Genomic DNA, 12,354 nt, shown 5'->3' with positions numbered 1-12,354 from the left:
ACCAGTACCCATATTTACATCCGCAATAGGTGAGACACTATGAAGCTTACAGTATCTTGCCGAAGAACAAGATGCAATGCTCCAACGCTAGGGACTAAAACTGGACTGCTTAATGTTGAATCCAGTGCACAACCATTCAGCCACCATACCTCCTCCTCTGATCCTTGTGATTGGAATGGAGTGGACAGGTTCAATTGGGAAGGGTGGAACACTTAAAACATTGCGTAACCAATAGCAACCAAGAGAAACTTAAGGCGACTTTAGGCGACTTTAGGCGACTTAAGGTCTCAGAGTAGGCCTGATTTCAGAGGTTATTGTCAGTTGTATTTGAATGGTTTAGCCTAGGTGACCGTCAGTCAATATAGGTGGAGGACAAACTGACAAACTGGCCGTTGAGACTAAACAAGTGATGCTACGATTGCGCTTAAACTTGTTCCCGTGTACAAGGGTCGGTACGAAAAACTGGCTTTGCAAATAAAACAATGATTTCATACAACGTGGTGAATGTCGGAGGGGCGTGGTCGTCAACGCTCACCTTAGATAGAAGAAATGATTTAATTAAATCATGATAGAGAGAGGCTCAATTAAATTTATATTTTCACCTTCATAGCCGTCGTTCCTCTTGGCTTTTAAACGTAGAAACTGTTTGGGTTGCTCTTCCTTCATTACGAAAGATCGTTGAACTTTACTATCGCTAGAAACTGTGTCAGTGATGGTTAAAACCGAAGATTCATTCTGATCACGACGGAAAGCCAAGCCGGACCTGCAGTGTGCTTGAAGCTTTCCACGAGTAAGAGGGAGGCCTGAGAGTAAAAATTATGACAGAAGCACAGTCAAAAGCATCTTGGAAGATTCAGGCATTATTCCAGGTCGGATATAAATGTTGTGACCTCTTTGGAGGAATAAACGTGACCTGAATGCTAACGGCGAGGATACTGACCAGTAGTGATCGGTTAAGTGATAATTTATATATGGTGATACGTTTTTGTAGCTGGAGAATCTGAGAACACTTTCTAAAAACTTAATTACCATCTGACGCTTCATTTTACTTTAAAAAGACATATCAACTCTAAAGAATAGAGTTTTCTCAAATGATCATGTTACGTTTGATGTTTTTCAAGGAAACTCTAGAGAATAGAGCTCTCTCAAATTATGTGTTTCAGTTGATGCTTTTATCATGGCAAACGAATGATGTCTGAGTGAAATACAACGATTTACAGTTGAGTGAGGCGCGACGGAGGTTTGGTAAACACGTTTTCAAAATCGTGTTGTTGTCACGGGTAATTGGTTCCGTTTCCAGCGGCAACGTGTCCTTTTACTTCTTATAGCCGTCTTTAACGGTTGGCGATGCACGGTTCTTAAGCTTTGGTTACCATTGGAAAACGAATTGGGTAGTTCAATAAACCTCAGGAATGATCAAAGGTCACTCTTCTAATCAAGCAATATGGAGGCAAAATGTTGACTCTCTTCCAAGATTGTGCTTAGCGCAGCGGCACGTGGGTCGTGTCGTGTAACTCGCGCGTGTCCTCGCTGAGCGCGAGTGCGTGAAACCGGCGCGCACGATCCAGGAGTACCTTGTTGTTTTTATAATGCATGCTGCACTTAATCAGCGGTCTACTTCTTCAAGTCGTCGGCAAACATTGGAAATTTTCCAGGTCTATGTGTCCAGTGCGCGGGATTACAACTATTTTACACCATTTCCAACCTGCTGCCGAGTCATGAGCAAGCAGCAAGCAGGTAGCATTAAAATAAAGCCTAAACGACTTTCGATACGGCGTACAGCGCGCTCGCCAAACCAAATGGGCTCCGAAAGATTACGCCATGACGCGTTTGACCAAGATCGAGAGACCTCTCTTCCACCAGAAGTTCGTTCAAGATTATGGACACTCTTTGCTCAGATTGAAAGAGAATTTGAGTGCCTACACGCTGAAAACATTGCCTGTAAGTGAATCATGTCTTCTTCTGATGCATGCACTCTGTAGTTTATATAAACTTAGCACTTTAACTCTCAACCTATTGTTATTCATTAGCGCGCTAATCCGAAAACCTCTTCTTCTCATTCTGCGTCCGTCTCAGTGAGGGTATTTTTAATGAAAACTTCCTGTTGTTTGACCCACCAGTGAACCAAGTTCTCCTCTATTTAGTTAAATGTTCTTGCTGTTTTGTTAAGATTGTGAACTTTCACTTTTTAAAATTTTGTTATTCAATGGAAAATTAAGATGCGAAATACATTCGTTTCGTCTTGCCAAGAGAATTAAAAATATTGTTCTGTTTCACAGTGTAGCATGCTATATTTTATTCTCCTATGTGAAACTGAAACGCGAGGAGTATCCAATTTTTATTTAAGCGCAGATACAACGGATTCATCTTCTTTAAGAATCCTATTCCTTTTCTTTTGTGATTAACATGTCATTTTCTTAACTTACCTAATGTAAATTACTGTCACTGTTTTCAGTTGATAAATTTAATACTCATACTCTTAAAAGTGTTTGAGTTAAGTAATTTCAAGCTGTTAAAAAATTCTGCTATTCTTGTAATGGAAATCGAATTTAAGAAATGGCAAATGCAGATTCCTTGTCACATTTTGCACTTTTTGTATTCAGTGGACTTAGAGAAGGTAAAGGGAAAAAGCTCTGTAAATATTATGTGAATTAATTATTAATCAATATTTGGTAACCTAACAGGTAACCAAATTTCAATATTTTAAGTCAAGTGCAAAATAGCTGATATAAAATATACTGTTCCATGGAACAAACCTCTCAAATTCTTTTATTTTCCTCAAACTAGTGCACCTAAGTCTTCTATTTAAAATTGTTGATTCAAAAATACACATGTACAGATGAGGTTGTTATTCATGAATTTTGTTAAGTGCCAAGGTGAACATAACCACATACAAACATGTAATTTGAATCGACGTTGGCAATATTATAACGAAATACAGCTTTAGCTAATAGTATTGTAATTTTAGAGGATTCGACCATTTTTAATGTAGCTACCAGTAGTTATTTTGACTTTGAATGAAGATTAGAAATCAATATGATTCTGTATTTGGTGCAGGAAACCTTGAAAGGACAAATGCAAATCATTTGTGTGTTTAACTGCTTGGTCACTGTCCTGTAATGTCCAGAAATGCATGCAGTGGTGAAAATGGCAAAATTTTGTCAAAATCTTCTAATTGGCCAAGCTAATTTCGTTCTAATGAATTTGACTAAAATTTGTCAAAATCATCAATTTTCTGCCAAGCTGATTTTGCTTCAACAAAATTTAGCTTAAATTTGCCAAAATTGTAAAATCTATAAACATTCACTCACCTTGACAAATCTGCCATTTTTGTTACTGCATGCATTTTTGGACATAAGTGATGGCCTCCCATTATGATCAAATTGATACAGGCTGGCTAAAGTCTTGTAAAAATAGTTTGAATTGAAACAGGGGTCTATTTGTTGCATTACTTACAACAATAACACAGATACAATTCTGTGCTGATAGTGAGAGAGCACATTTATCATATTTGATATTGTTTGAACCCACCTGCTTACTTTTGAAATTGATTTACCTTGCATCTTGATTTACCTCCTGCTTTTAAAATGAAAATCTATTATAAGTGAAAATGATCCATGGTTGTTGCTAAACACAGACTGCCAGCAAACTTTTGGTTGCAATTGCTTGGCAAAGTACAGCAGGCTCTTCTGAGGATATGGTATGCACTTACAACATTTGTTTTAGATCAAATGTTATCTCGGAGTGGCATCAAATGAAATTTCAGCCTGCGGTCTAATTTCTCAGATACAACCCTTATGATCCAGTAAATATTTTTGTTCAGATTTAAAACATTGAAAGAAGACTTTTGGAAACTACAGAAAAAGTAGAGGTCACATTATCACAAGGAATCATCTTAACATTAATATTTCAACTTTAAGTGCAACAGGGTCAGCAAACATCTCTGGAGCAGATAAGAGCTAGTAATTTTATCACATACACAAAACCAGGTGTTCCTTTGTAGACATCTATGGAATATTTGGATAAAATAGAAAAATACATATGTAATATGTGCTTTTATAGACCAGCTGTCTTGACTAACCCTAAAGGCCATATGCTGCTTGTGCTATATATTAATATCAAATAAACATAATTGCACTTGAATTAAAGATGAAGTTATGCATTTGTATTGTTTTGAGTTACTTCTTGAAGCAGCTTCCAGGAACTGATGGAAAAGTTCTTTTGTAAGATTTATATAAAGCATAGTGTTTGCGTGGTATTCATCTTGTTTGTTTGTGGTTTTACCATTACAGTGCAAGAGAGAGTTGAAGCTTTGAATGAGAAGTTGGATCTTGTGCTCAATGGAGGAGAGAAGATACCGGATGGAGAAGCCTCAACTGATGGTGGCCCAGCTAAACCTGGATATGGAAAAAAACCATGTATGTCTCCATTAGAACTGAAATTTTTAATAGATCATTATATCACAGTAACCTTTTACGCCTCAATTTCAGTATGTTCTTTCTCCATACTGTTCTGTATACATTTCCTATGCTATTGACAAGGAGAATTTGTTTAACTACTAAGACTAATTTCTCTTGTTTTTTTCGTTCTCATAATCTCAACCCTTTCTCTCCCATGAGTGACAAAGACAGAATTTCTCCTCACTTTATTAATACATCATCAAGCAGACATGTGAAGAGAATAAAGGAAAAAATAAATTAGAGGATTATTATTAGTTGATCCAATACCAAATTCGTAAAGTACATGTGTAGCGTCCCAAGAATAGGCTATGTCCAAATTACTTTTGGCCTCTATTTCAAATCAAGGCCTTGTGCTCAACCATTGGACGGTACAGAAATGAGTTTAATCTGCACCTGAATGAAAACTTATAATGATATGAAAGGATAAGCACTAGGACTAGCTTTGGAAAAGATACCAAAGGCAATTTGGAAATAGGCTAGCATATGGCAGACAGTGAGGAGAATTTCTTGGGAATGAAAGAGTTCATATGTGACCAGTAATGATATTGCTGGATGAAATTAGATGTTAGTTACTCAGAGGGATTTAAGGGTTATCAGGGCTCCAAACTCATCAAATGCCTATTATTTGAATTACAGCTGCAAGTCAGTTGATGTCGCAGAAGCTGAAAACTACCTATAAAGCTTCCACCAGTAAGGTACATGTAACATTCAAACAGACATTTCCACATGGTAGTTATCTTTTTTAAAACAATCATAATTATTTTAGCAAGCAAATACTGCATAATTTGTTTGGCTAAATGCCAAAAAAGGAGAGGTCTTTTTTTTTTTTTACGGTAAGTATATTGTTGTTGTTTTTTTTGTTTCTTTGTTCCTCTGTTCCTCTGTTTGATCCACAAATGCTTGATACTGCAGATTGTCTCAAGTTTCAAGACTCCAAATCAAGGGCCTAGCATTGAATGCCATAGGGCACGGAGCTATGCTGGACATAGAGACGGAGTGTGGGAAGTGTCGTGTGCTAGACACTCATCCACCATGATAGGAACAGCGTCAGCTGGTTAGTGAACCTGTCAACCCTTCAACTCTCATGCCCTGTACCTGAATGTATACTTGTGTGTGTTTATCTCAATGCCTTTGTGCTCAATATCTCTAACTTTGCAGCATCTCTTAGTACAGACTCATGCAAGTGTGTGACTGCTAAAATTATTTTACCCAGCATATCCCAGATCTAGGCTGTGTCCCTTGGCATTGACAGAGGTCATTGCTGTCATCTAGAACCTGGCTGCAGATTATCAACCTTCTAACTCCCAAGACTGGATTGTCAATGCTCCCCATTGACCAGTTTGAATACTCTCACTACCTTTTTGCTGAATAACATATAGATACTATAAGGAGAATTTATATGTTGATCACTTCTGGGAGTTAAAGGTTTAGGAATTTACACAGAATATCTTGAGCACTCTGTAACTTGAAACATCTTTGCAAGTTGTCAGTGGGCTCAATCAATCGATCAATAGGCTTTATTTTGTGAGGAGAACATGTGACAGTAGTGAAACTGATTACCTTGTGGCTCCCTATAAAAGATAATTTGACTCCAAACCTCTGCACTCTCTCTGCACTCAATTATTACAATTACATAACAACATTAAATAATGTGGTGATTCTATATTAGAGATGGAGAAGGAGTCTTGCATTGTATTGCATTTGTATCTTGGTGTAGTAACCTCCAACATGTTTGATTACAGATCGTTCAGCCAGACTATGGGATGCAGAAACAGGGCAGTGTCTACTCAAATACTTGGGCCATAATGGATCAGGTACACACATGCATAGAGTTAAATTGATTTCGCATTCTAAGTACATCGCCATGCAATCTAGGGATGTTAATTTTCATAGCACTGAATGGAACTGCAGACTTTGAATTCATTCTTTTATTTATTTGTAATTGTTACTGTTAAAGGATTTTAAGTTTGGTTGAAGGTCTCTTATTTGACTTAAACCCTTAAGTCCAAGAAGTGACTAAGATGTAATTTCTCCCTACAATATCCATACTATTACAAGCAGAAAAGTGATGAGAATGAAGAAAAATATAAATTAGGAGATTATTTTTTGATACAAAACCAAATTCTCAGAAGTGACATCACAAGAACTGTATAGCAGATAGTAAGGAGAATTACAAATTAGATCTTGGGAGTGATTTTCAAATCAATAATGATAGTCTTTTGTCTATTTTATTTTGCAGTGAATTCCATAAGATTTCATCCAACTGATGCAATAATTTGTACAGGTAATTTACAAATAAAGATCACAATTTCTTTTTAAAAAATTCAAGATAATCCTGAATTTTCTACAATCTGTACTCTTAATGGTTGTAAAAAAATTACTGTCAAAAATGGTCAAAACAAGGTTAAAATTGTTTTCATGGATGATGTCCATGATCTGAGTAATTTCCAAAGTGCCTACTAACCAGTGTGGGGTAATTTGATTTCCGTTGTTGCTTATTGTCAATGGTTTTCAGTAACTGGGCAGATATGAATTTTTTTATATTGCAAATAGTTGGGCATACTTGTAATTTTTTGGTCACAGCTGATTGGCTTACAAAGTTTGTCTTAAGTTCTTACCTATCATGTGCCTTTGATTCAATTTTGTGAGCACTGGTAATTTCTTTTCAGGATCAGGAGATGGTACTTGTCATATATGGAGGGCATTAGATTCAACTTCAGAACAGGTGAGGCAGCTGAGCTAAGTTGTTCAAAGCTGGGTCAAGATAACCCAGGGTTAGTGTGAAATTTGATTGCAAATCTTAAAGCTTTAAAAAAACATTTGGTATAAATTTTTTGTCTACAATTTGATAATTAGATACTCTAAAAAGAAGAAAGAAAATCATCCTGAAAAGGCTTTTGAAGAAAGGAATAAGGAAACCTGGATTAAAATTTAACTTGGGGCTGGTGCTAAAATTAAAATTTTAACCTTTGATTGGCCTTCATGCAACTGGGTCCTGATTTTAAGGAAATTTTCATCCTTCCCTTGAGGTATTGTTTTGAGAACATTTTAAGAGAATGGGTTGCTAATTAACCGGATGTCATAAAATATGTCACTGGTAAAACTGCTACATTTTAATCATCTTCTGAGAAATATTGCCTTGATGGAAACTTCTCCTAGAATAACTGAATTCTGAAAGCTTCTGGTGGCTTTAGTTAAATATGAACATTGTTGGAGGATTCATTTAATTTTTCTGAGGGGGCTCTTGCCATTTACTCCTTTTTTTGGTTTCTTTCAGCGCTCCCATCCAGGATCAGCAGATGAAGCAGACAACATAACAGATGAGGAAATTGATGGTATGTGACTGTATAATCAATTATACCTTTAAGCTGCAGACTGGTATGAGATGGAATGATATACATTCATGAATATGTGTAAATGTTTCAAGAGACCCTTGGTTACTTCATCTCAAGTAGCCCTTCATTATACCAATTGACATTTTTACTCCTTAAACTGTGTTTCCCTGTTACTTAGTTATAAGTATTTTTTCAGTTAAAAACTATTTGGCCAGTTTTTCTACTGCAGTAGATCATACTGTTTCTGTCTAAAATTGTATTCTTTTCATCTGTTAAATAGTATTTGATAACCATTGATTGAATTTTCCTTTTTAGGATTTGACAATGTAGATGCAGGAATAGCTGCTTTTGTTTTGAAATCTCCTCTATGTGAATTGAAGGGACATGAGGGTACATTGCTTTCCTAACATTTCTTTTTTTTTTTGTTACTTTTTCCATTTTCCTTTCATTAAATTTTTCCTTTTTTCTCTTACTCCAACTCTGTTTTTTTCCACAAAGGTGCAGTGATTGCTGCTGATTGGTTCACTTCAGGGAAGCAGGTGGTCACTGCTTCGTGGGATCGCAGTGCTAAACTGTGGGATGTGGAGACTGCTGAACAAGTTCATCAGTTGACTGGTAACTGTGTGATTGAAGTGTTTTTGTGTTTGATTTGATTTAACTGTATCACTCCAAAGATCTCATTAGTAATTCTCCTTACTGTCTGCCATACAATTCTTATGATGTACGTTTGGAGAATTTGGTATTGAATCAACTAATAATCCCCTAGTTGATATTTCTCTTTATTCTCATCACTTGTCAACTTGATATTGAATGGATTTTGAAAGGAGAAATTATGTCTTGGTCACTCATGGGAGGTAAAGGGTTAAATAGAATGTTCCACCAAGACTATTGCTTGCTATTTGCAGGTTGGGCAACTGTAACTTTACCCTTTAAACATTAAGAGTGACTAGCATCAAATTTCTCCCTACAATATCATCCCTGAATCAAACATTAAGGTCATGAGAATAAAGGAAATGATCACCAAGGAAAGAAGCTTTTGATTGGTAAACAAATTCTCCTTGTCAGCACCTTAGGAAATGTATAAAGAACAGTATGAAGAATATGTATACTGATTTTAGTGTGAAAAGGGATAAAAAGTTAAGTATAGATCACTGTTGTTGATACTGGTTAATAAAGAGAAAGCTAAGCTGGTGTTAAAACCTGGAGGATAATTTCTCTTAAGTTTAAAAACAACTTTACTTTATATTTGTATTAATTTTGCTTACTAGCCATAAATCTAATACTTTGAATGCAATCCAAGGAATGAAATATTTACAGAATAATTTCACTTTTTATCTTTAGGTCATGATCAAGAACTAACACATACCTGTACCCACCCCACTCAGCAGCTGATTGTCACCTCGTCTACGGACACAACATTCCGTTTGTGGGACTTTCGGACACCTTCCATTCATTCAGTCAATGTGTTCCAGGGACACTCTGAGTAAGACAAAAATCAATTGCTTGGAAATTTTTAAGAAAACCTGACATATTTCAGCTGCGTGGGAAGTGAATGATGTTGTAAGGGTAGTGGTGTAAACTGATTCTATGAATTATTAACGGGAGAAGTCTCGTAACTGTTCTGTTATTACTCTGGCAGCTAAGTGAAGGAAAAATGTTCTGTCTATTTAATTTGCTCCATCAAAAATTCATTTGCAAGTGTTGTTGTTTGTTCACAGCACGGTCAGATCAACTGCTTTCACGACAAAGGATATCGTTGTAAGTGGCAGTGACGATAGAACCGTTAAGGTTAGTGTTTCTTTCTGTGTTTTTTGTTTGGGGACGGGTGTTGTGATTCCAGATACAGGGGATTAAGAATTGTGCAAAAGGGACTGGGAGATACTGAGCGGGGATCTGGGGGAAACTGAAAAATGGGGTATAAGAAAGGAATGTCGAAAGGGACGGGGAACTAGGGATACGGGAAACTAAAACAGGGTGGACTAGCAACTAGGGCATGAGGAAAGATGAATTGGGGAACAGGAGATGGGGATTATGGCTCAGGAGATGGGGATTATGGCTCAGGAGATAGGGATGGGAAAACCGGACAGTTGGGGGTTGGGAACTATGATTTAGCGTCATCAGGGTGAAAGGTGTTAAGGTCAGTGTCGAGTGGTACTATTGAAAGGTTGAGGTCTGGATGTTGCCGAATGGGGATCTAGCCCAGGTTGGGGAGGATTGAGGATTCCGCTTTGCAGAGAGGAAGGAGTGTTATTGAATATAGAGCAATGGAATTCGAAATTAAGGGGTCAGAGTGAAAGATAGGCACTGGCTCTGACATGATTGGTAGATTGAATAACGGAAGTCTACATAAGGCGAGCAGGCAGTTTTAAAGAAATCTGCTCACGCTGTTTTCGCTGCGCCTTCTGGAGACTCAGTCTGGAAATATTTCCTCTTAGGTCTGGGATCTGAAGAACATGCGCTCTCCTTTGACAACAATCAGCACAGATTCGTCCATTAACAGGTAATTGAATCATAGCACATGTAATGGAGACAAAACTGGGGCTAAGGCACTCGATCAGCAGTTTTTCCTTTGTACTCAGGCTCTTTTTTCAAGTGGCTTGTCTCAATCTGAAAAATCCTCAACTTCAAAGTTAAAATAACCTCACAGTACCTTCCAAGAATGCATTCTGTTCTAATTATTTCAATAAATGTTTAAATTGTTTCCACAGACTCTCCGTATCACCAGTAAATAACGTGATTGCCCTTCCTCACGACAATCGGCATATTCGCCTGTTTGACATCAGTGGAGTGCGACTCGCGCGACTGCCTCGAAGGAATGGTCAGGTAAGTGTATGTCTGTACGCAGTTCAAATATATGACTTTCATATATTGTTAACCGTATATTCATCACTTCACGGGTTTATTTAGAACCACTATCATGACCAGCTCCCAGTTGGCTTGTTAGCTCAGTTGGTAGAGCGCTGCACCGGTATCGCAGAGGTCATGGGTTCAAATCCCGTACAGGCCTGAAATTTTTTTCAGGCCTTATTTTCACTACTGCCTAAGTAGTGCACATCACTGCGAGGATCACTTTCATTCATGTTTATGTCTGTATCTTGAACTCTGGTTGGACTCTATGCAACAGTTTGATAGAGCAATTTTCACTTCAATGTCGCTGGTAACCTGGGATTGCATTGGTCTTTAGAGTACCGCGCCATTTGATTGGTCTAGAAAACTCGCGTCACCTATTTGACCAATCAAATGCAAATCAAAACAAGTCGCGACTTTTGTACTCAAGCCTTCTTGCTCTTTTGGCAAAGAGCTTGTTTTTACATCAAGTTCTAATTGGCTTCCTGGAAAATTTTCGTTTGTCCTGATTCGCTGTTATGATTTCTTTCGTGATGCTCGTCGTAAGTTTTCCCTTCAGCAGCACCAACTGCATGGTTTTCTTTGAGTTCCGATTGGCTAGATAAGTTGCTATCATAACTGTGATTGGTTAGACTTGGTGTCCTTGGTTTTAGTTCTCCCAAATTTTCCCGGAAACCACTCCACTGAATTATTCTGTTCGAATTTCAGGGTCATCAACGAATGGTTTGCTGTACTTCTTGGGGAGAGGAAACCAGCGCTAAGGCTTGCAATTTGTTTTCATGTGGTTTCGACAGAAGAGTGCTTGGATGGCAAGTCAGAGAAGAGAAGGATAAGTGATTGGGAAGAGGTTGCGGACGTGAAGCTGTCACGCAATGATTTACGCCATTGCTCGTCACGCAACGTTCTTCAGAAGAGGGAAGAGTCACGTGCAAGTTGGAGGAGTGCTGCATGTTAATTTACATTTTTAAAGAATATTTTACACTTGAGCAAATGTTGCGTAAAGCAAGGAAGAGTGGAATTTTAAATGTACGGGTCTAATATAATTTATTTATAATGGCACCAACGTTTAAGAGTGTGGTTTTCACTTGGATTTATGAGGTCGAGTTGTTTGTACGACAAATTTGCCTGAAATAAATAAGAATGAAATCATATCACGGTGTGCATATAGTTTATTCCTGTCAAAACAATTTGTGCAGGAGAAATTTCACTTGTTGGTCGCCTCTCCTTATGGGCCCTTTCAATTCCTCCTCGATGCAATTGTGACTTGATGCTTTCCACCGAGTTTTTGCCTCCAAAGAGGCTTTATATTAATTGTGTTTTTGCTCTCACAGGAAATTTTAAGTCAGACTTCTTACCGTAACAAATATTTCGGAAGATCTCATCCAGTTAAAAAAAAAAACAGTTGTAAAACAACAAAGTGGATACATGAAAATACTGCGTTTTTAAACCTTGAAGTAGACGGAATTTAAATCCAATATTTTTCTATGGAATCTTCAGGGACAATTTTCGACGTAAAGACGATTCGGTTTTCGATCTTTTCATTCAAGGCAGAATTCGCTGAAAGTTAAATCAAATCTATCGGCTGCAAAACTCTCTTTAAATTTTGGGTGTCCACTATTCAGGAGGCTCCATACGGTTTTTGCTTAATGTTGGCGCGCGCGTCAGCGTAGCGTTTTTCTTGAAAATTTGTACGTTTTCGCTTTTCAAGGTCA

At 37.5% G+C, this 12,354-nt stretch overlaps 1 protein-coding gene across 1 annotated transcript; it reads left to right on the top strand.

Annotated features, from left to right (window-relative positions):
* Nucleotides 1-570: 570 nt before the first annotated feature.
* Nucleotides 571-11,791, top strand: LOC113681106 (WD repeat-containing protein 37). The gene is made up of 15 exons (XM_027198177.2): nt 571-1,941; nt 4,293-4,418; nt 5,097-5,155; nt 5,373-5,514; nt 6,203-6,274; nt 6,700-6,744; nt 7,130-7,185; nt 7,738-7,795; nt 8,111-8,185; nt 8,294-8,410; nt 9,137-9,278; nt 9,514-9,583; nt 10,231-10,295; nt 10,504-10,618; nt 11,351-11,791. Exons 1-15 carry the CDS (start codon nt 1,590-1,592, stop codon nt 11,477-11,479), a joined length of 1,623 nt encoding a protein of 540 aa, XP_027053978.2. The 5' UTR covers nt 571-1,589; the 3' UTR covers nt 11,480-11,791.
* The last annotated feature ends 563 nt before the right edge of the window (nt 11,792-12,354 follow it).

This window comes from Pocillopora damicornis, chromosome 9 (genome assembly GCF_964200805.1).
Source record: "Pocillopora damicornis chromosome 9, jaPocDami1.2, whole genome shotgun sequence".
NCBI classification, from domain to species: domain Eukaryota; kingdom Metazoa; phylum Cnidaria; class Anthozoa; order Scleractinia; family Pocilloporidae; genus Pocillopora; species Pocillopora damicornis.
Note: the sequence above shows the minus strand (reverse complement) of the source record. Positions and strands in the feature narration are given on the sequence as shown.

Bases quoted from the DNA above. Each gene is read 5' to 3' on its own strand.
- LOC113681106 (XM_027198177.2), top strand. From the start codon at position 1,590: ATGCATGCTGCACTTAATCAGCGGTCTACTTCTTCAAGTCGTCGGCAA. The intron at 4,419-5,096 runs GTATGTCTCCAT...TTTGAATTACAG, and splicing joins TGGATATGGAAAAAAACCAT to CTGCAAGTCAGTTGATGTCG. The intron at 6,745-7,129 runs GTAATTTACAAA...ATTTCTTTTCAG, and splicing joins TGATGCAATAATTTGTACAG to GATCAGGAGATGGTACTTGT.